General features: G+C 45.1%; 1 protein-coding gene, 1 long non-coding RNA gene and 1 gene segment (V, D, J or C); 1 reads left to right on the forward strand and 2 right to left on the reverse strand.

The window, feature by feature from the left end:
• Positions 1-27,161, reverse strand: part of LOC103669001 — a 150,574-nt gene that overhangs the window by 48,600 nt on the left and 74,813 nt on the right.
• The window catches only part of PRSS1 (serine protease 1), a 113,026-nt gene that overhangs the window by 38,774 nt on the left and 47,091 nt on the right, over positions 1-27,161 (reverse strand). The window contains exons 1-2 of one of the 6 annotated variants that reach the window (XM_040643901.1): positions 10,840-10,958; positions 10,424-10,713 (exon numbers count right to left, since the gene is read on the reverse strand). The exons of 2 other annotated variants lie outside the window; for them this stretch is intronic. In XM_040643901.1, coding sequence (XP_040499835.1) covers positions 10,424-10,713; positions 10,840-10,912 — 363 coding nt within the window. In that variant the 5' untranslated portion in view covers positions 10,913-10,958. Of the gene's footprint in view, positions 1-1,568; positions 1,868-1,982; positions 2,138-10,423; positions 10,714-10,839; positions 10,973-27,161 lie in introns of those variants that run through there. 3 more of the 6 variants (XM_040643900.1, XM_040643902.1, XM_040643903.1) reach the window with 3 other exon arrangements.
• The window catches only part of LOC121105794, a 134,791-nt gene that overhangs the window by 33,241 nt on the left and 74,389 nt on the right, over positions 1-27,161 (forward strand). The gene's annotated exons all lie outside the window — the stretch shown is intronic.

The following is a 27,161-nucleotide window of genomic DNA, read 5'->3' on the forward strand; positions in this document are numbered from 1 at the left end:
AGGGGACCCTCTTCCTGAACTAATCAGAGGGGTGTTGGAAAGAGAATCGGAGAGAAGACGGATTCACCTGTTCATTTACCACTACTGCCTCCAGGCGCTCTCGTAAGTATGGAGATAAAAAAGTCAACAACAGAGGCATGATCCTCATTCTCTTTAACTTTAATATTTATTAGCCTACATGCTAAACAGGGAACAGTTGAGCGTGTTGCTGGCCATAAGGATAGAAATTCAGGCTGTCGTAAGATCACACGGCAGAGGAAAGGACCCAGCCAGGGATTCAAGGAAACCTTCCTGGAGGAAAAGACTTCTTTTTTTTTTTTTTTTAAAGATTTTATTTATTTATTTGACAGAAAGAAACAGCCAGGGAGAGAGGGAACACAAGCAGGGGGAGTGGGAGAGGAAGAAGCAGGCTCCTAGCGGAGGAGCCTGATGTGGGGCTCGATCCCATAACGCCAGGATCACGCCCTGAGCCGAAGGCAGACGCTTAATGACTGCACTACCCAGGCACCCCGAGGAAAAGGCCTCTGAGTTCGTATCCAGAAGAATGATCCGTCAGGGGCGCAGGAAGTTAGGAGAGGAAGGGTGCTCTAGGGAGAGTGAACGTTATCAGTGAACACTCGGCAGGGAGTCAGCAGACGACCTACGTGGGGACCCGTGAGAGGTGGAATATGTCTCTTGGTTGTGGTAACTGAAGGGAAGAGGACGTTCGTGTTAAGAAGGTAGATAGGGGCGCAAAGACCACATCATGGAGAGGCTTATGAAGCCTCACGCTTATAGTTGAGACTTCAGTGAGGTTCAGGAAAGACACTGATGGCTTTCAAGCCCGAGAGAGTGGTTTGCGGATGGAGGCAGGCGGCAAACTGGAAGTGGGGGGTGGTGAAGGAATGCAGGTGAGAGACGTTTGCTGGGCCATGGCGTTGCCAGGGACATTAGAAACATTAATAAAATTGGCAAGGGATGTAACATCTAGAAATATACAGGTTGCGGGGGTAATGGATTAGGTGTGGAAGGATACTATCTGAGAGATGGTGGGGATGATCCCTCCTTTCCTGGCTTGGCCATTTGGCTGGATGGCAGGAGCATTTGCCGAGATGAGGAGATGAGGGATGTCAGATTTTATAAAGAACTCAGAGCACGCTCTTCCCCTGGGTGCAAACCTCCAGGAATAGGACATGGGATATGGGACAAAATTTTGTTGAGTGATTGGATTGAAAGTGGGGTGTTCGGTATGGGCAACAATGAAGCCCAGTAAGGAGAAAGGATTGCAATGTGCATAAACTTCCTTTCCTAGGGAAAGCTTCCCTTACTCCTGCCACTAGACCTAACAGTCAGCTTGTCCTGCCTCAACTTGGACAAGCACCTCGGTCATGGGAGGTCCGGTGAGAGCAGCACACTGTCGGGGAGCTGCCTTGCTCAGAGGCCCCCGGGCTGGGAAGTCAGGAAAGGGCTTCTAGGGGCACTGATGGTGGAGGTAGTTTTCCTCCTGCTTGGGGTGGGGCCCCCCAGGAAGGAGACTCCTCGCTCTTGTGGTGCCCTTTTTGTGCAGAGAGCAGCTGGCTGAGCCGCGCTGTGGATACACTGCTGGCACAGAGGTACAGAGAGGTCTGGTTGGTGCCTGCCGACTTCACGGTCAGGGGGAATTTCTTCTTCTCTTTCCGTGAGACAGTGTACCCTTCAGGGACATCTCCATCTTCAGTGAAATCAACGTTCCTTGAAAGGGAGATCAGCTTTGGACCCAGCCCTGGGTCTTGTCGATACCAGTACATAGCGTCATGGTTCAGATCCTGAGAACAATGCAGCGTCAACTGCCTTCCGGTCCTTGTGATGAGGTATCTTGGGGTCTGGGTCACTCCGGCCTCCAAGGGGCCTGTGAGGGAAGGAAACAGAGCTAGAGACAGACAAGAAGGGCACAGCCTCTGGAAAAGGACTTGAGCTGAGACCTGCGAGCTGCGGCCAAGTTGCCCACGTGTCCTGAAACTCACCTGCTCCCAGGAGACACAGCACCACGCAGCCCAGGAGCCCGAAAGCCATGGCAGCGGCACACGGGGGTCTGCCAGCCCCGGGGGCTGGGTTCTAGTAGGTTCCGTAATGTCTCCATCTCTGCAGCTGCTTGGCTCTCATTTTCAGGAGGGAAGCCACTCCCCTTTCCTCACGGGGCTGAGCAGAAACGCAGGCAATCAGCAGTGGCCGCTGTGGGCTGGCAAGGCTGGTGGTCCCCAGCGACTCCCTCGCTCTCCTAGAGGCTGCTCCTTCTGTGCCCTGGACAATGTCTTCCCAGCACACTCTTGTCCAGCTCGGCAGGTATTTGTGTATTTTGAAGCCTTATGATGAAAGCTGGCATAATGGATTTATCAGTTAGAAATGGGAGAACATGAAACTTACACGCTCGTCACGATAGCACTTTTACCCTTTAGAAGTCCTCCCGTCTACTCTGCAGAAGGAGTTCCAAGTATATTCCTCTCCTTGTGTATCCCCCGACATGTTTTTCAGCCACTAGCTTTTACAAGAGGCTCATGTGTACAAATTCAGTCAGCTCCCCAGTGTGGGTTATTTTATTGGTCTGTAGCCGGTTCAAAATATTAGGTGTAGGCTCTTGCCTCGCTAGCAGATGACCCGTAGTTGTGGGGGCCAGTAGCTGCTTTCCTCCAGCCTGGTGTTTGCCCCATCTTTCTCCTTACTTCAATCACCTCACTTTTTTACTGTCCAGCACGGTTTCTTTGTCTGCTGTGGGCATTCGGCCTCTTTCGTGCGGTCTCCACATGCAGAGCCACCGTGGCTATGTCCCTGGGTGCCGAGAGGCAGCTGGGCTGTGGCTCCCAGTCCTGGGGAACTCTGTACGGGGCTTGGGGTGTCAGGGCGTCTCTTCTGACTTCCAGCTGCTCATATTGTTCCCCTTTCTGGGTCACTGTGTCCTTCCTGCGTCGAGGTGACTTCCCTGGGGTCGCCCAGGTATTTCCCATCTTGGACATCTTTGTTTTGTTATGTGCTTTGTGGAGACAGAGTATTCTGGGGGGGGATGGGGGAGAAGGAGAGAGAAGAGACTGCCCCCCCCCCATTGTTTCCAACCACAGCCAGGGCTTCACCCAGTCCTTCTTTATTTTGCCGAATCATTGTCCTCTCCAGGCAAGAAGTGGGCCCTCATCCTGGTGTTGGGGCAGCACTCAAACCTTAGAGATGGCTTTCTTGCTTGCAGTCCCCTTCCTGCTGGAGGCTCAGCTCTAACCGTCCCCATTCCAGGCCAGTGAGAGAGGCATGCTTGCTATCAGGACAGTAACTCTGCTCTAAGGAGACATGTTCTCTCTTCATATGTCACTACTGCTGTGGTTCCTTTCAGGAAAAGCATGGCGGGGAGCAGGCTTGGCTTCACGTCAGCCCTTGGTGTTTTTCTGTTGTCCCGGGAGTCCTCCATATTCTAGCTGTGGGATGGGTGAGACAGGGAAAGAAAGCAGTTTTCATTCTCAAGAATCCTCCTCAAGTCAACAATTTCCTTATTACTTAGTAAAGCTTGTCACCCCAAATTTCATCTTTAGACATCTTTCACAGTTTACTTGCATTCCCCAAAGCTACACTCACTATTTACGCTCCTGTCCAGTGGATTTTCCCAGGTTCCATGGGGCTTCCAACACCATAGAGGTGGATAATTACAAGTCAAAGATTTTACAGTTTATCTCGAACATTCTCCATGTTAGATTAACGCAAGCTTCAGGAGGCATCTGATTCTATATTCCTGTCCCCCAGCAGCTGGTTCACTTTCCTCAGACACAGGCTGCTCCCGTCCTCCCCACCCCACTGACTGAGGCTGCTCTGGTCTCCCCTTTCTTTCTCTACATCAACTGAGACACTAAAGCGATGTCCCTGAGATCCTTAGATCACGAGCCAGTTGCTAAACCGTCCCACCCTTCCCTCCTAGAACCTTCCTTCTGATCTCTCCTTCCCAAGGCCACCCCATTCCAGAGTTTGGGAAGGTTTCCCCAATGTGGGGTGGGCTTCTGTGTCCCTAACAATGGGACTGGAAGAAAAGAGAATCCTGTAGACGGTCAGGAGCCCCAAAACATCTCCCTCCGTCTTTTGTCCTTTAATGTAATGTGTTTCGTTCTGTGCTGTCCATCTGTCCATGTCTCTCCCAGGCCGGCCTCCGTGTCTGCTCTCAGCCCCCTCCTCAGAGGCACTGCTTCCTAAAGCTGTGGCATCTACCATCCATTCTTCTCGGACAATAGTCTTCGGACAACAGTATTCATGCCTGCTTCCACCCCACGGAGGAGCCCTTTCGTAAAAACCCCTGTCGAAGAACATGTTTATTCCTTTCAGTGCACAGCAATATTCTTCCAATGGGGGAATCCTGAGCCCGGTTGTAGACTATAGAATATTCACCGCACTGTTTTACTTACGCTTAGACTGTTTCTGTTCTGAGGACGTTGCTCTACCCTCTCTATTTTTCTGTTATATGATTAACCTTTGAAAGACCTCATGAGAGAGATTAGTATACTGAGTTCTCTTTTAATTGGTGATACAGTGCTCCATTTTATCAAATTTTCTCATTTATCGTGATCGGAAATGGAACCTTCATAATAAGGAATGTGTTACTGTCCTCTAGTGGCATTCCCCTGCAATAGGCAGAAAAATGGGCTCTTAAAGATGCTGTCATTTTAATCCCCACCAACTGTGAAGGTTTAGATTCCATTAAAAAGGGAGTTAAGGTGGCGGATACAATTAAGGTTAATAACCAGCTGACCTTGAGCTAGGGGAGCCCAGTCTAATCACATGGGTCTTTTTTTCCTTTAAGATTTTATTTATTTATTCGACAGCATACACGCAAGCAGGGGCAGAGGGAAAGGGAGGAGCAGGCTTCCCACTGAGCAGGGAGCTTGATGCGGGACTCCTCCACCCCAGGACCCTGGGATCATGACCTGAGCTGAAGGCAGGTGCTCAACCACCCAGAGGGCCCTAATCACACGGGTCTTTAAAAGCAGGGAATCTTTCCCAGCTGTGTTTGGCAGGAGACGTGAGTGTGGAACAAGGGCTGCGGAGATGAAATCTTGCTGGTTGTGAAGATGGAGGAAGGAGGTCACGAGGCAAGGGCATTTGATTCTCTCCTAGAGCCTTTAGAAAGAAACATAGTGCTGCCAATACACTGATTTTAGCTGGACGGGACCTCTATTGGACTTCTCATCTCCAGAACTGTAAGATAATAGATTTGTGTTGTTTTAAGCCACTTGAGCTTGGGGTAACTTGTGATAGCAGTAACAGAAAACATGCAATCACCAGGACTACAATCCATGGCAAGATGCGGTAAGAAAGCAATTACGTTGGGAAAAAGCAAAGGAAAGTCTACCGACTGGGTAGGGCAGGTGTCTGTGCCCTCATGTGGGTGGGGCTCGGGCTCGGGAGGGCAGAGGCTCTGCCTACCTTGGGTTTGCCCTTTTTGTGCAGAGGGTGCATCTGCGTTGATAAACGCTGGCTCAGAGGGACTGGGGGGTCTGGTTACTGCTGGAACGTTCAAGGGCCAAGGGGAGATCGTTCTTCTCCTTTCTCTCTCTCTGTCTCTCTCTCCCTCTCTCTTTTCCCCTCCCCATGCTTGAGTGTGTGTGTGTGTGTGTGTGTGTGTGTGTGTGGTCACCTTGCAGGGAGATGGAAGCTGCAAAGGGAGTGGGCTTCTGTTGATATTCACAATAAAAACAGATTCTAATTTCTTGCTATTTGGAAAGCAACGTCCTGTGTCCGGGGTCTCAAGCTCCCTGCCGGCCCCAGCAGCAGCACCTGGCTGGCTCTGAGCTTCTTAGCAGCGGCCGTGGCCATGCCCCGGCCACTGATGGTCAGACCACAGGCAGGATTCTTTCCAAGAGAATAGGCCCTCTGAGGCTGGCAGGGACATCCTGCCAGAACATTCTGATCCTAAGCCTGTGCAGAGGAGTGTTTGCAGAAATGGAGCGCGCCAAGAGCAGAAACTGGCAGCATCTGCCTTTAGAAACAGCATCATCTGATTCAGACTCTTATTATCCCTTTGCCTCTTCTTCGGCTTCTCCCACGGTGGCTTTCTTCAGCGGCAGCCTTCTTTCAGGGGCTCGGAAGCCGGGGTCTGTGTTCATTTTGTACTGCTGCTGTAACACAGTTTGACAAACTCAGCGGCTTAAAACAACCCCGGGTTATTATCTTACTGCAGGTTACAGGTTTGACATGAGTCTCATTGGGTTGGAATCAAGGTGTGGTGGGGCTGGGGGCTCTGGAGACAATCCGTTTCTTTGCCTTTTCCAGCTCCTAGAGGCCACCTTCTTCCGTCTTTGAAGACAGCCACAGCAGGTGGAATCCCTCCCACATCATCTGTAAGGGCCCGTGTGTTTAACTGGGCCCACCTGGATAATCCAGAGTACTCTCACCACCCATCTCAAGGTCAACTGATTCGCAAATTTAACTGCATCTACAAACGTAATTCTCTTCTGCCCTGTTGGAAGACGATATATTCACAGATGCTGAGGATTAGCAAATAAACATTTTGGGGGTGCATTATTTGGCCGATCAGGAACCCTTTGCCAGAAAAGGAAGGTAAGTCTGGGAACTGATTAAACTTAAGACACAATTTTTAGGGGGAGGAGAGCAGGCAAGCCCAGGGCCCAGTCATCTTAGAGATTGCTGAGCCATTCTATCCCCAGTGGACATATAACGAATATCAATTATGTGGCAGGTGCTGCTTTACACCATGGGAACAGTCAGGAACTATAAAAGACAACATCTCTGTCTCCATGCTGATAATATTTAATATTGATCATTCACTGAACTTGTGTGCCATGCACGGGGGAAGATTCTAGAGAAGGAATGATGGAAACACCTATCTTCTTAAAGTAGTCCAATGGGAAGATAGCCATCCCAGTAATCATTTTAATTTGGCATCTGCAGAAAGGAAGAATTGCGCAAGGTGTGGTGGGAGTATCGAAGAAGGAGCCCACAGTCTTGGGAAAACAGCACATTTCAGATATTGTTATTTTAAGCAATATTTTGAAGAGCAAAATGAGTTTGTCAGATGGGCCATTCGAGGGAAATATATGTGCTGCGTGTTTAGAAATGGCTCGAGTTCAATGTTGCTGGAGTAGAGAGTGTGAGAACGTGAGATAGAAGGTGTGGCTGGATTTGTCTCAGAGGGTTGTCATTGTACCTTATATATGCAGGAAGTTTTGTCCATTGCCACACACGTCCATCCTGGTGGTTGACTTATGTCTCTTCCCAAACCCACTACCATATGCAGGGCTCTGCTGGTCTGTATCAAGTTTGGGAACTAGGAAAAGATTTGGTAGATTGAAGGAAAAAGAGAACTTGTCAGCGTAGTATACACATGCTTTAAGAGCTGGCAAACATGGAGACAGGGGTAATTATCTCATGTGTCAATCAGGCTGGATTCGGTCAGGTCATTTGTTTTTCTCCTTCCATGAGAAGGCCTGAAGATTTGGAAGCACTAACCCATTCCAGCTACTCACAGCACATGGGTATGTCTTCCCCAATGCCCAGCTGTGATGGACCTAATGCAGAAAGGGATCCGTAACTCAAGAAGGAAAAATAAAGACCTCTTTGTCATTATCCTAGACTCTAATGAGAACTGGACATTCTAATACAAAGATATCTTTTTGGTAAGGGATTTCATTTCCTTCTTTTCAAAATATTAAAGGAATCATTGTAAGTTTCTTTCCATGATAGTAAGTTTAGATTTTATATCTGTTAGACCACAGAGAGCCCGTGAAAGATGCAGGGGAGGGGAGGGACATGGCCAGAGTTTTGCAATCAAGGAGACTGCACTTGGTACTGGATGCTGACACTGCATTAGATGGGGGAGGCTGGAGCCCGAGATGTGGATAAAGAGGCTACTAAATTGACCTGCAGAGCCGATAAGAGCATAAACAGGACAGTAGTGGCATTGAGAGAATGGATGAAGAGAAAAGTTATGTAGGCGTTAGCAATCAAATGTCTTGAATACAGGTTGGATGTCCAGGGCCAAGGAGGAAGAGAAACAAAGCACAACTTCAATCTCGTGCAAGTAAATGGCTCATACTTGAATTCATCAGCTCAGGAAACCAGAGGGTAGCTTGGAAGGCAAAGATGACATGTTGTGTTTCAACTCCAGGGAGGGGTGTCCTGAATGGACTTAAGTTCAAATGAGGAATCAGGATGGAAAGGACAGATCTAGAACTCATGAATTACAAAGTGGGATTCTTGCACTCCCCATCTCAGGATAGTGGACAGCAGCCAGCTTGTAGAGAAAGACAAGACTGATGCCATCCTAGAGAGTACCTTTTCTCTCCAAGAAGATATGTTTTTCCTCCTCTTCTAGTTATCACTCTCTCCAGCTATGGCAGCAGGTGGCAATTCAGTCCTGCTTAACTCATTAATACTTAGGCTATGCTGACAAGAGCTCTGTTGTCTAATCTTGGAAGGGTAGGTCAATTCATGAGACAGTTTGCCACCCGAGGCCCTGTCTGTATCCAGAAGATCCCTCAATTTCTCCAGGAAACTTTCACAAATTTGCTGACAACAAGACTAAAATCATACTAGATAATGTCCTGTTAACTAGATCCTGATATTTGTTGTTTTCTGGAAGCCCATTGGAATGTCAAAGGATTATGCTACCTCCCCAAATAATCAATCAACTGATAAGCTATTTCTATGGTAGGTTACCTCAAAATTCATAGGAATGAAGCTCATTATAGATCGTGTTCCCTCTGCCAACCAATTTTATTCTTTTCCAAAAAGTTCTCTCAATCTTTACCCCATCCCTTTCCCTGGTCTCATCTCTCATCCCTTTTCTCAACCCAGGGACGAAAACAATTTGGTTCCTTATCCTGAGGCTTTGGTGTCCTTCCAGTAGGAGCTAGATCTTTCCTCCTTACCTTTCCCTCGTATAACTTCCGTTTGCTCCCTTTACCAAAGGCCACACCACTCTACTTTCATACTGTGTCCTTGATAAAACAGTAGGAAGAAAACTTCATCTATTGTGTGGCCAGGACTCAGAAACATCTCTCAAGTAGTTTGGAATTCTAATTCAGTGCATTTAATTGCATGCTCTTTGAATTTCTTGTCCTCATATTCTTGGCATTTGTTCCCCTTTGATGTGGTAGACAGAATTCTAAGAACAACAAGCAGTGACGCTTGCCCGTGTATGAGTCCCCTCTCCTTTGAGTGTAGGTGGTACCTGTAAATATAATGAAATCTCTCTCCTGTGATTGTGTTCCATTATTTGGCAGAAGGGATATTGCCCAGATAAGCCTATCCTAATCCAATCACACGAGGCCTTCAAGGCACAGTTTTCTCCAGCTGGAAGCAAAAGAGGAGGTTACAGAGCTTTCCAAAGCATCAGAAGGATTTGATGTGCATTTCTGTCCTTGAAGATGGAGGGGACCAAAGCGAGACTGGAAGGAACTACAGACAACCCCCAGTGACCACCAACAAGGAAACAGGGCCCTCATGACTACCACCACAAGTAACTGAGTTCTGCCAATAATAAGACTGAGTCAGGAGAGGAGTGGGCTCCAGAAGAAAATGCAGCCAGATGACACCATGATCCTAGCAAACTTTGAGCAGAGAACCCAAGCCAACCCAAGCCAACCATCCTGGTCTTCCAAAACACAGAACTGTGGGAGGATAAATCGGGGTCCTTGTAATCTGCATATTTGCACTATTTGTTACGCGGCAACAGAAGACAAATACAGTTGGTTATCACCCAACAGTTTCCTTTGGGGAACGACACAGTGACCCTGTTGCATCTCTGATCTGTCTACTCAACACCACAGGTTTTCATTTTAAAAATTACACCTGCATCTACCCAGGTGAGTTTCTGCTCCCTGACAATCCCTATGTGCAAACACATTTCATGTCTCTTATTACCCACCCCCCTCCCCTCCACTAACTTTTCCCCCCTTTTCGGTAATCCTGAGTCCATGAGTTGTCTGAAACTGGCTTGATCCTCTGCATCCTCTGTTACTCATGCTCAGGATTCCACATCGGAGGAAGCCCCACTACCCTCTGATTTGCCCGTACGACTCCATTAGTCATCGAGACGCCATTGTAGAATCTTTGAAGGATCTTTGTAAATCTGACGGGTTTTTTCTTTACTTGATCAGAATTCAGTTGTATCAAAAATTTCACCACATCTGTATCTGAGAACTGAAGTTTGCCTTAGGAAATAGTCACTTTGGGTTAATGCTTTCTAGTCTAGTGCAGTATCAGCCAGGGGCAAAGACTTGGATGACGCCAGGAAAGATGTCTAGGACGGACAAGAATGGGAAAAAAGTAAGGAATGTTACAGTCAAGGCAGGGTTTCAGTGCCATCTTGTGAGACAACTTCTCCTCATTTGGGTCAGGAATCTTGAGGGCGGGGTCCCCTGACTCCTTGGTTTGCCCCTTTCTTGTGCAGAGAGGATATGGCTGTGCTCCGCTGTGGCTCACTGCTGGCACAGAGGTACACAGATGTCTGGTTGGCGCTGGCAGACTCCAGGGTCAGGGGAAAAGATTGCAATTCATTTCGAGAGACACGATAGCCCTGAGGGACATCTCCTTTTTCAAAGGTGCGGATACCAGTTGAGTAATAGATCAGCCGCAGTCCAAATCCTGGGTCTTGGCGATACCAGTACATTGAAACATAGCTCATATCCTGTGAACACTGTAGGGTTATTTCCTTTCCCGTCCCCAAGACCCTATGTCTTGGGAACTGTGTGACCACAGCATCCTTGAGGCCTGTGGCAGGAAAAAAAGGTGGTCAAATAAAGACAGAGCCCGGGGAGAGGAGACAGATGCCGCCATCTTGAAGAAACATCCCGTGTTTGGAGCTCGGGAAGCCTGTGACAGGTGCCTGGGACTCACCTACTCTGAAGAGACAAATGACGACACAGCAGAGGATCCTGTTGCTCATGACAGCGTCGGGGCTGTGATGCATTTAGTCTCTGCCGCCAACGCTGTTCATCTACTCCCGGCCAGAGACCACGCCCTCCTCCCTCGCTGCTTCAACAAAGAATCATGTAACAGGATGTGGCCGGTTTCATTTTTCCAGGTCATGTAATTGTTTATGATGTTCTCTTAAAGAATTTGCGTGGCAGTTTTTTACCTCTGTGAAGTCTAATTTCCCTTATATGATGCATCCTTGGGGATATGGCGGGTTTGTGTCTTTTGAATCCTTACTAGCCTCTTCTGGTAAGTTGAGTACTGTTGCATGGACCCTTGAGGGTTTCCTCCAAACACTCCTCTGGAAACTTGTTCCCATTTTATCCCTCTAACCAACTTCAAATTTTACTCTAAAAGCACTCTAATCTTTAGCGAGTCTAGTGTTATTCGTTTCCATGAATTTCCGCTATATAATCTCAGCATGCTTCCCATAGAATGCCTGTGCCCCTTCTCTGTCCCTGGGCTGCCTCGTAAGGGAGTGAACAGGTGTGGTGGAGGGAATGGAGCAACTAAATATACAAAAAGCCAGGAAAATCCGGTAGGTGCCAAGAACATGCTCTCAGGTGGTTTGGATCTGGTGTAGGAACTCATCTCACCGAAGGTTCCAGCAGATGGAACTGGGTGTGGACGAACGCTACACAGGTACTTAGAGCTACTAACCATTTCAACGATCTAGCAACTGCTCTCAAACCGCTTGCTTGGAGAGAAAAGCATTTGGGGGAAATTATGAGATACGAGTCATCACAGATGAACTGAAGTTCAAATGTGATAGATGTGGCTTTTTGCTACTTCACATTATTTCTAGGAAGATTTTTTTTCTTTTTTCTCAAATGCTAGGCCACCTGAGGATGTGGCTGTAGATTGTCGTAGATAAGCTGCTGGTACAGAAGTGTGAAGGGGTCTCCGGAGCCTGAAGACATCCTCCTCCTTCTTCCAGGAGACACCGTGAGCCTCAAGGATCTTTTTCAGTCTTGCCGGCAACAAGTGAGCCGTGGATCAGCTGTCACCCCAACACTGGGACTTGGTTACACCAGAACATTCTGTTATGAACAAAGTCCTAAAGACATTCAAACAAAAGCTTTTTCCCCCCTGTTCTGTTTTATATCTAGATTCTGGATTACTCTAATACCCAAGTGACCTGTGGGAAAAGGATGCAGAAGTTATAGGCAGTGTCCGCCATTTTGGCCATGAAAAAAAAAAAAAAAGGGTTGTGCTAGAGCCTAGAAATCCCACTATATGATTGTTCCTTGTGTTCCATGATCTCACCTGCTGCCGAGAGACAAAAAGTTTAGTCTTCAGAGGGGCCTGATGCCCAGGGCAGGATAGGAGAAGGAGCAGGTCTTCTTCCAGCTCTTGTCAGCTTGTAGGTGGTTTGCCTATGATGTCACATGTGGTAACCACTCATTAAGATTTAGCTCTCAAAATGGTTAACTAGTACTAGTTAACTAGCACACTGCTACTAATATTACTGCTACCGACATCATTATCTATTACTGAGTCTAATTTCTATGCTGGGGATTTTGTTAGGTAATCCACATACATTTTCTCGACTAAATAAACCTCTGGGAGACATATATTACTGATTCCATTTTATAGACTAGAAATTATCTTTAGAGAAGTTCGGTAACTTGGCAAAACTAGGAAGTGACCAGATAAATTTAATTCCAAAACCCATATTTTCAACAATTAATAATGAATTTCTCGAAGATTCTTTATCTCTCTCTCTCTTTTAAGAATTTGATGGGATCTTTTCTCCTGCGGGATTGTTTTTCAATTTACTCTAATTTCTAAATCTAAAACCACACTTGGCATGCCATTTCCCATCTGCCTGAAATGCAAAATGTCCTTTACTCTCAGGTATCCTAGACTAGATGTCTCTATTCTTGTTGAAAACCTTGAGTATACTTTAGCAGGTAGCTGACTCAAGCACAATTTCTTTTCTAACTTCTTGGTGGATTTCTTTTCTAAAGGTCTGCTGCTGTCCATTTCGAGGTTCTGTCCTTTAATTGTCCTATTTCTTATTTATGAATAAATTTCCTTTAACATTTAGCAAGTCTTAAGTGATTCCAAATACTTTCTTATCATGCAGAATCATCCTTATAACCAGTTGGTCTCTTATTATGAGAATTAGAGAATTCTGAAGAATTTTGTCTTCAGGTAAACATTTCTATTTATAGTAAATATTTCATCCAGCAGAATGTATTTTCTTGTTAACTATTTCTGTTCCTTTGGCTACCAGTTTGCTTCCAGTAAAGGAGATAATTCCAGGGAGTGTGATTCTGGGAATGTACATACTGCCAAATGCACCATAAACTCTCCCCCCACCTTTTATTTTCATTGCTGCTGGGATGGTTGTTGGAATGGTGGCAGTGCATGTATTTCTCTTATAGCCATTAGCCATTGTTCTGCTTAGACTTTCTATCTGCATTACAGTTTTATGAAACTGTATTTTCTGAAAATGAGATCCATTTAAGCTTGGAAGTTATTTGTAGAGAATTGTACAAAATATTGTCTTAAAAAATGTACTCTACTGTGATAATTTCCCCCTTGACATTCCTTATCTAGTATATTTTTTCTCTGCCTTTTAATTGGCAAGCAATGTTCTATTTTTTCCAAGAAATCAGCTTATTTATTTCTTAGTTCTACTGTCCCAAAATTTGCTACCTCATTAACTTCTGCTTTTATATTAATCTATCTATCTATGATTCCTTTTACATTTATTCTTTCAAGTGCTTTTATTTCTTCCTGTGGACTCAAGGTACTATCAGTGTCGTTTTCTTTCAGGCTGTGTCTTAAATATTTTTCTGTAAGGCAAGTCTGCTAACTATGAAATCTCTTATTTTTTGCTTATCTGGGAATGTCTTTATTTCACCTTCATTTTCAAAGGATAGCTTTGTTGGGTATAGAATTCTTGGTGACTTTTGTTTGTTTCTTGCTGCACGTCACGCTCTCCTTTGTCCTCCGTCATTTCTGAGGCAAAGTCAGGAGTCACCCATATTGCCGGTCTGCTGCACATGAGGAGTCCTTTTTCTCATTTTTCTCATTCTCTTGTTGATTTAAACATTGTCTCTGTGTATTTTGGCTTTCTGAGGTTTGACTATAACATCTCGATAAGGATATCTGTGTTTATTGTGACGGAGAGTCACTAAGCTCTAGGTTCTGTTGATTAATGTTTTCCATCATTGGATACATTTTTGGCTATGATTTGTTCTTGCTCTTTCTCTTGCTCCTCTTTTCCTGACGCTCTCATTTTGCATATATTGGTAAACTTGGTGGCCTCCCACAAATCTCTAAATTTAGTTCATTTTTGTGTAGAGAGCATTAGCCTGGGCAGTACTGTGGGGAGATCTCCTGACACATACCAGTACAGTCCCAAAATACATGAAGTAAGAACCGACACGATGACAGAAGAAATGAACCTATCAAAACTGTAGCTGGTGGTTTCAATACTCCACCTTCAAAAATTGATCATACCAACCAGACAGAACAAGTCAGGGTAAAGAGACTTGAAAACCCCTATCAACCAAGTTGACCTAACTGATGGTTTTAGAATGCTCTACTCTACAACCACGAAATATGCATTGTTTTCAAGAACACATAGAATGTTTTCCAATATAGACCACATGTGCCATAAAACAATCTCAGCATATATCAAAGGATTGAGAAAATGCAAAGGATCTTCTCCGATCAAACTATTTAGAAATAAACAACAGAAAGCAATTTGGGAAATGCCCCAATACTTGCAAATTTGACAACACACTCTTAAATGAATCATGGGTTACAGAAGAAATCTCAAGGCAAATTATATTTTTAACTGACTGAAGCAGAAATATATCAAATCGCATGGAATGCAGTAGTGACTAAAGGGATAGTTATAGCTTTAAATGACTACGTTAGAGGAAAAAAACCAAAGGTCTGCATTCTCTAAATTTCTACCTCAAGAAACTGTAAAGAGAAGCAAAATAAACAAAAATAAACAAAAAATAAGAATAAGGAAGGAACAATAAAGATCAAATTTGGAATCAATCAGATAGAAATCCGTGGAGCTAAAAGTTGGGTTACTTGAAACCAGCCACAGAATTGATCAACCTCTAGTTAGAATGGACCCAGATGCAGGAGAGAAGTTAGTCCCTGGCTGTGGGCTGGACCATTCCCCAGCTTGGTAGAGACTGACCCAGGATTGGTTTCCTACCCAGATTGTTGCTCAGACCACACAGCCTTCTCAGGGCTGAGGAGTCTGGGAAGATTTGCCGTGGCTTTTGTAGTTTCCGATGAGGTTAGATGGGGCTTCCTCACCTTTGCGATTCTACCCTTTTTATGCAGGCTGTAGGTGCCCATGCAGCACTGTGTATTCACTGCTGGCACAGAGGTACAGAGATGTCTGTGAGGGGCTGGCAGACTCCAGGGTTAGGGGGAAATGCTCCTTCTTTATTCTGGAGACAGCTGATCCGGAGGAGAGCTCTGTTTTCTCTGTGGTATTAACGCCATATGAATAATGCATCAGCTCTAGTGCCTTTCCTGGGTCTTGTCGATACCAGTACATGTTGTCATGGCCCAGAGTTTGAGAACATTCCAGAACAATCTTCTTTCCTGTCCCTGAAACACTGTGTCTTGGGGTCTGGGAGACACCAGCATCCACGAGGCCTGAGAAAAGGAGACAAAAATTAGCAACAGAGGCCTTGATGCTGGAACCAGTACAGAACCAGAACAAGGGAAAAATGTTCCTTTCTAATTTTAGAGAAATCTGTGTCTATGACTTACCTGCCGCCAGAAGGTAAAGGGCCACATAGCAGAGGAGCCTGACAGCCATGGCACAGTTAGGGCCAGAAGGGTGTGTTCCAGTTCTGGGGAAGTGGGATGGGCTCTTGATGAAGTCGTTGTGTGACAACACAGTCCCTGCAAACTACCTGGGCCCCACGGCCATCCTGTTGTTAGAGCAGTGTCATCTATAATCCTTAACCCATCAGAGAACTAATATTCTTGTTTACCTCTCTCATCCGAAGTAGGCCAGATGCTTTGCTCATTTCTCTTAACTCTAGTCTCTACTCTTTTCACAAATATTAAACTGCAGCCATTTTACGAGCTATGAAAGTGAGGACTGCAGAGCTTTGAAAGGCTGTAATAGGAAGATTTGACCGAATAGGGAAGGTCAGGAAAGGAAGTGATGTTTGAGGTGAGTTCTGAAGGATGAACTGGAACGAATTCCTCTGCAAAGTTGGGAGAGAAGAGCTCAAAAGAAGGGCCCAGAGAACAGGGCAGCTCGATCAGACAGGCACGAGACACCTCGTTGGGAGGATTACAGGAGGGAACCCATTTAGATAACACGTGTGAAGGGCTTAGCAGATAGCCTCACAATGCTGAGTTCTCAGAAAATGTGTTGTTCTTATTGTATGGTAATTATACCACTTTCCAGTCTTATTTCTCATCAACTCAGGGTTCAGATTTCACCAACTTTATCAGCTTAGGCTCCTTTATATTCAGTTCATCTTTCTTTCGTCAGTACCATCGATCATGACTGAAGAGACAATTCAGACCGGCAGGTCTTTCCATACGTGCTTTGGTACCACTGACTAAAATATTTTGGGAGCTGCTAGAGTAGACAGCATTCAAACCAAGTACTAGCCTCTCTCCTCTCTTTTCCCCATTTCTTTCCACCAGAAAAGTCCTTAGCTTTAGCCATGAGCCACAAAGGTGAATCCTGGGACCCCTTCCCCCTTTGTCTGCTCCCTTTGCCCTAGTGCCCTGGGAGCCACAGTTGACGTTCAGTCAAATTCTTGCGGAGCTGCTGCTGACCTGGGGGTTTGGATTCGACTCTGTGGCTTTCCTATGCGAGGATCACCTTTATCTGTTTTATATATGCCAACGGCAGGCCCCTGCTCACTCTTGCTGTCTCCTATGTCTCAAAAGAATATAACAATTTTGACTTACCAAACCCTGAAATATTCTTGTCTCGTGAGAGACTTCTTTAAGACAAGGCTCGCCGTGAAAACTGAATGACATTTGTTCTCTGCTCTTACTTCGAAAGCTGGTCTGACCTTAATAGGTAGCATCCAGGAAGAAAAAAAATGAAATTTTACTGCCCCCTGCTGAAAAAAAAGGTGAAAAGGATGAATAGACTCTCAGAGATTTGAGAAGGGCCTTTCCGATGAATTTTAAAGAGATAGGAAGGGGAGAGGCCCCGAACTGGTCTAGGTGTGAGAAGATTTAAGGATGAATGATGAGCTGACGAAAGTCCCCAGCAGTAACTGGGTGTAAAATCTGATTCTCACAGTAGAAGTGATTGAAGAAAGAAGGAAGAACCCAAGGGGTGGATGTTGGGTTGGGAGGAGTTAGGAGAGGCTGGGGTCCCACTCGGATGAAGGGGTACTTGAGGGCAGGGATAACTCTCCAGCCCTTGTTGCCAGGGCAGGAATGACTCACGCGTGGTCCACCTTCCTGATACAGCGAGGGACATGTCTGGAGCAGCTGCTGAGAATTTCTCAATGTCAATGATTAAGGACACAGCAATTATCAAAAATAATCGTTACATATGTCTCCACACATTTGGTCCAGTAAAACATCCTCTCTCATTTTCCAATGTTCTTAGTCTTCTTATAGAATTATGCTTAACCAAACATATTTTCTTTCTTTTAAAAGGACTTGGAGGTGGGGGTTGTGGAGGACTTAAATAAGCACGCGCCAGAACTCAGAAAATCCCGAGGAACTACTTGAAAGACATACTCTTCCTTTCCTCCCTCACTTCCTTTCTTTCTTCCATCTTTCCTTTACTTAGACAATTTACTCAGTTCTAAGGGTATAAAATTGCAGGAAAATCACTCTTTAACTAAAGAATATAGTCTCTTTAGTAAAGAATACAATGACTATAGTATTTAGAATCAATAAAAACTGAGTCTTTTGTCTGTGGGAGTCACAAAAGCCTTTATTTTTAATTTTTTTTTTTAGACTATTTATTTGAAGGAGAGAGAGAGCATGGGTGAGAGAGGAAGTGCAGAAGCAGAGGGAGAAGCATGCTCCCCGCTGAGCAGGGAGCCTGACATGGGACTTGATCCCAAGACCCTGAGATCATGACCTGAGCCGAAGGCAGACGCTTAACCAACTGAGCCACGCAGCGCCCTGCAAAAGCCTTTATAGTTAAGCTAATCTCTGAGCTAAGAATGAAAATACATGCAAGAGTAAATCAGGTAGTGAAGAAATAGTAGCCCATTTCTAATGAGAAAGAACATTTGCAAAGTTATAGTTGTGCAACTCGGCTGGTTTGGTCTATTCAGGGAAACATAAAGCATTCAGCTGAGCTACAGTCTAAAGGGCTGAAGGGAACGTGGAAGATTTGGCCATATTTTTAGACAGAGATCTGTTCATGAAGGACTTTGCGTGCCGTGTGAAGAATGCCAGACACATTCCGGCTGGTGGCAACGTCCAAGACCGAATAAAGCAGATGAAGTAAGAGGCGAGTGGACCAATGGGAAAGGCAGTGCCTTTTTCTCGAGGGAATGAACGTTGAGGGTCTGCCCTGCAGTAGAAGCAACGAGGAAGGGAAGGAGCAGCTGAGTCAGATAAATATGTGTGTTGAAAACTGTGATGTGTCCCTGATATCTCCCTTCAGGCAAGAAGGACACGTTCCCTATCTGCTAGGAACGCTGCTGCCTAACAGCCCCCTTTGTGAATTGTCTTGGTGAAAGAGACCCTTCCCTGCCCCCATCCTCTAGGGCATGCCCTTTCTCAGGGCGACCCATGCACACTGGCATGGTTGCAAGGAAAGTGGGTACAAGACCTAGTCTCCTTGCTTCACCTTCTGGTGGTTCTAAGGTCCGTCGTGGCTTCAAGGCTCCCTGTGGCTCAGCGAGGGCTTTTGGTAAGGCTGTGGAACAGCCCAGCTTCTTCTTCAGCCTGTCCTGCTTTCTTTCCCTTCTACCCACGTTGGCCGAAAATGATACTTTCTAATAACCCATGGAACACTAATCTCCCCTGCAAAGTCGGCTTCCTAGAAAACCAAACCTATGACAATATGGAATATAGAAGTAATAGATTTGGTTTGTTTTTTTCTTTTATTTAAATTCAATCAGCCAACATATAGTACATCATTAGTTTCAGATGTAGAGTCCAAAAATTCACCAGCTGCATACAACACCCAGTGCTCCTTACATCACGTGCCCTCTTTAACGCCCATCACCCAGTTACCCCATCCCCCCACCCTCCTCCCCTCCAGCAACCTTCAGTTTGTTTCCTAGAGTTTAAGAGTCTCTCGTGGTTTGTCTCCCTCTCTGATGATTTCCCATTTAGTGTTCCCTCCTTTCCCCTATGATCTTCTGTGCTGTTTCTTATATTCTAGACATGAGCAAAACCATATGATAATTGTCTTTCTCTGATTGGCTTATTTCACTCAGCATAATACCCTCCAGTTCCATCCACGTTGATGTACACAGTAAGGATACATCCTTTCTGATGGCTGAGTAATATTCCATTGTATATATGAACCACATCTTCTTTAGCCATTCATGTCGTTGGATATCTTGGTTCTTTCCATAGTTTGGCCATTGTGGACATTGCTGCTGTGAACATTGGGGTGCAGGTGCCCCTTCAGATCGCTACATCTGTATCTTAGAGGTAACAGATTTGCAAATGGACTTAATGCGAGGGCTTATGGAAAGAGGAATCTAGAAAGATGGTTTCAATCACGGAGAAGAAATACAGTGCATGGGCCAGAATGGGTGCGCACAGGGTTAGGGGACAATAAATCCAGCAATAAGTCACTTGAGTTTAAACTGTAGAGCATCTGGCTGGAAGGGTCCAGGAGACAGGTGAGTACCAGCTTGGAACTTAGGAAAGAAATTGTCGTGATCGTGGATGGGAAGGTTAAGGAAGAGTATTTATACTGAAGGAAAAAAGAAGGCAGAAGGAACGTCCTAGAAAAATCTAGAAATGTCCAGCAAATAATTAAAGGGAACAGTTAATAGCTTATGAGAGAAGAATGACTATTACAGATGAGACTTTGGTGAAGCGTGCGTAGAAAGCAGGGAACAAAAGTCTAGAAAACTGACTTTAAAGGGAAAGATGAGATAGAATTCATACAGGAGATGAAAAAAAGTGTGACATTCTTTTCAGATCAGAACAGGTGGAAAATGAAATAAGTTGCATTCTTTGGGTGAACTGTCACCGTGTCGTGGATTCTTTTGTTGAAATAATTGAGGCTCATGGGGTACGAAGACAAAGCACATAAGATAGTCTTCAGTTTGGTTCTTAGGCGGGTTTTACATCAGGCGATGGCAGCCCTTGATTGAGTATTTTTGTGCCTGGAGTTCACTGGCTCCCGGGGGGTCCTCTCTGCAGGGGAGTGGGGGCTTAGTCCAATGCCTTGAGAGAAAGATGAATCTCCAAGCTCTGGGCTTTGGCTCCATGCCGGGGAACAGACAATTTTTTTTGGAATTCAGTACATCCAGATAATGACACAGTCTCTCTGCTCCTGCAGGTTAAGAGTATTCTCCGCAGAGATCCGAGTGAGGGGCAGTAGATGAAAGAGAACTTTTATAGATCTCAGGCTCTAGTCCTGGACAAACTTCACCTTCTGAGTCAGATTTCACTACTAATTAAATGTGCTTAGGATGAAGTTTTAGAAAACAAGGTAGTCAGTGTGCTTCTGGTAGAAAGGCACCCAAATACAGAGCTGGACAGTGCCTGGTGCTTGGAGGAAGCAGGACTGAGAAGGGGACAGCAGGACAAACGGACTGTCAGTAGCAGCCGAATGGAGTGGAGCGCATTACAAAGTGGCCGGGGACAGAAGCAAAGGAACCATGAAAAACCACATTGTGTAGGAGCTACTAAGAAATGCTCTCCTGGCAAACCAGGTGGTATTGCCAGATGTCAGGGTCATTCCCCTCGAAGGGCACTACTGAGCTAGCCCCTGTAGAACAGAGAAAGAGGGTCAGTCGGCGGGAGAGATAGGTTCAGTCCAGCCTGTGGTTTCAGTCACCACATAGCCTGCGGCACATTGACCCTACATGGCCCTGAGCTCAGACTGAGACTCACACACTGTAGAACTACTCAGACCCCTAAGGATCCCCACGGAGGAAGCCTTCTGTGCCCGTCTGAGCAAATGTGCCTGTCTTTCTGTATGGAGAGCAGGTGGCCAACAAGCACTGTGCAAATCACCGATGGCACAGAAGTAAAGCGCTGTCTGGTTGGGGATGGCAGAGCCTAGGGACAGGGAGAATTTCGACAGGTCCTCTCGAGAGGCATTGTACCCGTGGGAGACCTCTCCTTCATTAATATCATTGACGTAGGAGTAGTAGATCAGCCGTAGCCCCAGTCCTGGGTCTTGTCGATACCAGTACATATAGTCACGGCCCTTCGTCTGATAACACTCCAGTAAAATGCTCTTTCCTGTCTTTATAATCCCATTCTTTGGGGTCTGGGTAATGCCAGCATCCATGGAGCCTGTGGGGAAACAAGACAGAAACTGGAGACAGAGCCTAGGAAGGGTCCTCTGGCCACAGGCTCAAGGGAGAAGCTTCCGCCAGGACCTGGGAAATTGAAGGCAGGGCTTCCCATGTTTCCCAAACTCACCTGTTCTCAAGAGACAAAAGACCACACAGCAGAGGAGCAAGAAGCCCATGGTAGGGACAGGCAGGATGGATGCGTTTCCCACTCTGACTGTTGGGGAAACAGGGCATGGAATAGGAAATGGGAAATATTCGGTCACTGATGCTGTCCCTCAGCTTACCAAGCCTCTGAGAAAGATGCAGGCACACTCCTTTCCCCCCGGGGCCTAACCGTCACTGCCTCTTTACTCAGACACGTGGTGCCTTGGCTTTCTTACTCTGCATCCTACCAAAGGTGCAGAGACTCTTCAACTCCCTCATCTCTTCCTGGTTCTTCTCTGCCACCCACCGGACAGGAGTCTCTCTTCCTCTTCCCACGCCTTGCCTAGCACCGTTGCTCAAGGCCACACCCTCGTCCCAGCTGAGTGACCTACGGAGTAAATTCAGAATCCTTTCAAATAAAGGGAAACCAGTCCCAGTGGAAGGTTGTGACACTGTAACATTTCTCCTTTTCCTGCATTTATTCAGTTTTTTTTCTAACTCAGGTCTAGGTAAGCTATGCAATTTCAATCTACTCACCATCAAGTTTGAGAGTTTTGTTTTATTTTGCCTTTTCCTAGGGGATCAGCCCTACTGACTTTGTTCCAAATTTCCACTGCTCTTTAATGCACACTGCTTTCTGGTCAATGTTTCCTGGGCACAGATCTTTATTGAAAATACAGGCTCATTGTAGGAAGGTATTCTCTTAATGTGGGTATGTGTTCCAAAGAAATACTCAATATCTTCCCTCCTATTTTGAATGAACTGGAACTTGTTCAATAAAGAGGTAATTTTAGCATAGCATAAATTGTTGCTGAGTTTAGGAGGAAAAGTCTTCAATATCTCATGCAACAAAGTACAAATACAGGACAACCACAACGATAGTGTGAAACATTGATGTCTTAAGTCTGTCCTCTTTGCCCTCCAGGTCTGTGCTTGTCCTGACTCTTCCTCATCCATGAATATCCCACAGCCTCCTACACGAATCAATCCAGCTGTCTATCTCATGGGAAAGTCTTCTTTTTAATAGTTTTTCTTTTGAATAGGAAAACTTCCAGCATATATAAAGTGGACGTAATAATATAATGAGCCTCCAACGTCCCCACATTACCCAGCTTCAAAAATTACCAACTCATGGCCTCTCTTGTTCATTCCCAACTATTTCTCTCTCTGCCACGTTATTTTGCACGCTCGTTGCTTTATTCGGGCACATTTCACAGCCAGTGTACATATTCTATATGACATTCCAGTACAACTCTCCCTTCTCTCTCTTTCTTTTTTTTTTTTTTTAAGTCTTTGTATTCATTCTTTTTTTTTTTTTTAAAGATTTTATTTATTTATTTGACAGAGATAGAGACAGCCAGCGAGAGAGGGAACACAAGCAGGGAGAGTGGGAGAGGGAGAAGCAGGCTCATAGCGGAGGAGCCCGATGTGGGGCTCGATCCCGTAACGCTGGGCTCACGCCCTGAGCCAAAGGCAGACACTTAACCGCTGTGCCACCCAGGCGCCCCCTCTTCTCTCTCTTTCTGAACAGAATTGTTCATTAACCCTTCCAGTAGAAACTTGGATTTTTTTTCCAGTAAATTGCTTATCCCGGGGCTTCATTAATACAAGCAGGATAATTATAAGAAAGATTGTCATCTGAGTTTGTCCTTAATTTGCAGTTCTTAAAGTAAGCGTGCTGTTTTGCTGCCCCCTGCTGTAGGCAGTGACTGGAGTGGAAGAGAGATTTGGGAGGTGAAGATAAACTATTATCAGGGGCCACGTCTGTCAAGGTCCAGTGGAGTCCTCCAATAGACGTCTGTACAAGCAAGATGTCCTGGGAGCAGAATCTATACCAGAGGAGGAGTGAGCGACCATTATCTGAGGAAGGAACGGAGAAGACACATAATTGGGTGGGCATGGAATTGAAAAAGGTACTCCAATTTCTGGACAACCCGGAGGGTCCTTGATGACATGGACCAGTATTCTCCCTCCTCTGGGATGGCTCATACAGCTCTCAAATCTTTTTTTTTTTATTTAATTTTATTTATATTCAATTGATTACCATATAGTGTATTATTAGTTTCAGAGGTAGAGTTTAGTGATTCATCAGTTGCATATAACAACTCACCGCTCATTACATCACGTGCCCTCCTTAATGCCCATTACCCAGTTACCACATCCCCCCACCCCCCTCTCCTCCAGCAACCCTCAGTTTGTTTCCTGGAGTGAAAAGTCTTTTAGGGTTTGTCCACCTCTGATTTTGTCTTATTTTATTTTTCGCAAATCTTATTTACAACCCACTGCTCTGAACCATCCTCCACCACGGGCAGAGCAAAGACTGCCCAGTCTCCCCCCAAACCCTGCTTTTCACCGTGGGCTCTGTGTTCATGAGTGAGATTCTAGAGACACTGAAAGTCTCTTCTCATTTGTGAACCATTGATCTATGTAATGCATGTCCTCAGGCACAAAATAGTTTTACTACTGGTTAGTGCTTTCTGTGTCGTAAGAAAACCTCACAAAGATGGTTTTCTCTTTTCTTCTAGAAGATTCGTAGTTCCAGCTTTTATGCTTAGGTCTACGACCCATCTCAAATTGACTTTTGTTTCTAGTATGAGGTATCAGTAAGTTCCTTTTCACATGATCGTCCAGTTGTTCCAACATTATTTGTGGAGAAAACTGCTATCTTAATGCATTGAAACATCCAATCCATAAACATGATAAGTCTTCCCACTTTTAATATTTTCTTTAATTTCCCTTTGTGGTGTTTTGTAGTTTTTCATTGAACATCGTTTGCTGAATTTATTTCTGTTATTGATACTATTGTATACGGTATTGTCTCCTGAAGTTCATTTTTCTTTCTTTCTTTTTTTTTTTTTTAAAGATTTTATTTATTTATTCGACAGAGATAGACACAGCCAGTGAGAGAGGGAACACAAGCAGGGGGAGTGGGAGAGGAAGAAGCAGGCTCATAGCGGAGGAGCCTGATGTGGGGCTCGATCCCATAACGCCAGGATCACGCCCTGAGCCGAAGGCAGCCGCTTAACCGCTGTGCCACCCAGGCGCCCCTGAAGTTCATTTTTCAACTGTTTGCAACTAGTATAAAAACACTTGATTTTTTTTTTTTGTACTGACCGTGCATCTTGTCTTACTAACTTCACTAATTATTTCTAGTTGTTGTTCATGGATTCCTTGGTGTTTTTAATATAAACAACCATGTAATCTGAAAATAGTCATAATTCTTTGTCTTCCTTTACAATATTTATGATTTTTCTTTTTTTTCTTTTTCTTTTATTTGTTTGGCTTGTCACACGGGTTAAGACTTCCAATCTCATGTTGAAGGAAAGTGGTGACAGGAAACATTGTGCCTTATTCCCAACCGTAGGAAGCAAGGGTTCAATATTAACCGTTAAACAGGGTGTTCGTTGTGGAGCCTTTGTTGCTAGCCTCCGGCAGGGTGAGAAACCCCTCCTTCCACCAGTTTGATAAGAGTGCTTATTTTGAACAAGTACTGGATTTTGTCACAAGTTTTCTCAGCATCTATTAATATGGTCATTATTCTCCTAAGGATTCTGCAATAAGCCCACTTGGTCGTGTTCTTTGCCCTCACAGATGGCTGCACACGTGCGCACGTGCACCGATGTGTGCTCTTTTGGGTTTGCTTTGTTAATATGTCGATAAGGATTCTTTTCATCTACGGTCATAAAAATCGTGTTCTGTCGTATCTTTGTCAGAGTTTGACATCAGGTTTTTGCTAGCTTCACATAAGGAGCTGTGAGGTAGAACCCCTTAGTTTCTAAAAAAAGTTTCTGTAAGGTTGGTGGTATTTGTTTCCTTAAACATGTGACAGAGTTCAGCAGGAAAGAAATCTGCCTCTGGAGTTTTCTTGGAGGGAATGTTTTTGATACGCAATTCAATCTCTTCACATTGCCAATTTCATCGTGAACCAGTTTGGTAAGTTGGTGTTTTTCAAATGATTTCATCTACTTGTAGAATTTATTGGCGTATGCTTATTTATGATACTCTATTATTTTAATATCTGTTGTATTTCTAGAGATATTCTCTTTTTCATCATTGAGATGGTAATTTGTGTCTTTCCTCCTTTGGTCTTGACCACAATGGGTTAATCACTTTTATCAACTGATCAAATTATGAACACATTTTTCTCTAAATCCTTGAACGTATTTTTAATAATCACGTAAAATTCCTTGTCTGAAATGTCCAGCATCTGTGTTATTTCAAGGTTGGTGTCCATTGCCCATTTCCCTGCTACATATGGGTGATATTTGCGCATTCTCTCCATGTACTTTTTCATTGCATGATTGGAATTGTGGATGTTACGTTGTTGAGAGTCTAGAAGTCCCTCCCTCCCTCCCTCCCTCCCTCCCTCCCTCCCTTCCTTCCTTCCTTCCTTCCTTCCTTTTTCTTTCTTTCTCTCTCTCTCTCTCTCTTTCTTTCTCTTTCTTTCTTTCTTTCTTTCTTTCTTTCTTTCTTTCTTTCTTTCTTTCTGCCTTTATTCATAGAGTGCTGTGATGGTTTTCTCTAACAGGCAGGTAACTTATTCGCAGATCAACCAGATCACTTGGAGGCTTGTGGAACATTGTTAGAGTACTTGTAGAGTGGCTTTTATTCTAGGACTGAGGTGTGACCCCCCCGCCTTGGGGTGCCAAGTGTATTCCCAGGGGGTTCAGCGAGGTCTCTCCACTCTGGCTGGTCAGGATTCATATGTCCCCCAGGACTGCATGGCCGCCAGAATCTCCACTCCTACTGTCAGGCTTCATGGAGGCTCTGTACGTATCCGCTGTTCAGTGTTGGACCCCCGTGCTGTGTTGGGAGCAGTTTTTCTGCATAGCTTTCTTCTCTACACCAGCTTCCCCCTACAAACATCAGCCACTTCCGCAGCCCTGACCTCTGCTCTCTGCCTTCTGGCCGCATTGAGGCCGCTTGCTCTGTTTGGGTTCCAGGCTCTTATGCTACAGTTTAGAAGCAGTTTCAAGGCAGAGACTTGGGGCAAACGTGAAGCCCCCTTTCTTCTTCCCTCTACTGCCTGCTGTCTAATGTCTGAGAACGGTCGCCTTAAAAACTTCTTTCAAACTTTACAGTGGCTTAGAGATACAGGCAAGTATGATAACAACTACCCGTTGACTTGAAGCCCAATTCCTGTTATTTTTTTCAAAAAACATTTTATTTATTTGAGAGTGAGAGAGTGAGAGAGAGAGAGCACAAGCAGGGTGGAGGGGCAGAGCGAGAAGCAGACTCCCCGCTGAGCAGGGAGCCCGATGTGGGGCTTGATCCCGGGACCCCCGGATCATGACCTGAGCCTAAGTCAGACACTTAACCAACTGAGTCACCCAGGCGCCCCCAAATTCCTGTTATGCTTGGTATAATTATATAATTATGATGATATTTTTGCACTTTTAAGGTTCTGACCCTCATCATCAAGCTGACACTATTATAAGTGGTTTATACGAGTAACACTCTGACAGGGCTCTTGGTGGAACTGGGTAACATAAGTCAATCTTAACCTTTCTTAAACACATTTTCACAAGTACTAGTTCTTTCCAAATTTACACGAAAGTTTTTCTACTCATATTTTCTCATTCCCTGTTAAATTGTTGGCTTGATTCTTCTCTTAAGTTAGCATTTCCATCTTTATAGTAAATGCTGGTAGTTTTCTGAGTATCACTT

The sequence above is a fragment of the Ursus maritimus genome, unplaced genomic scaffold (genome assembly GCF_017311325.1).
Source record: "Ursus maritimus isolate PB19 unplaced genomic scaffold, ASM1731132v1 scaffold_3, whole genome shotgun sequence".
Classification (NCBI taxonomy): domain Eukaryota; kingdom Metazoa; phylum Chordata; class Mammalia; order Carnivora; family Ursidae; genus Ursus; species Ursus maritimus.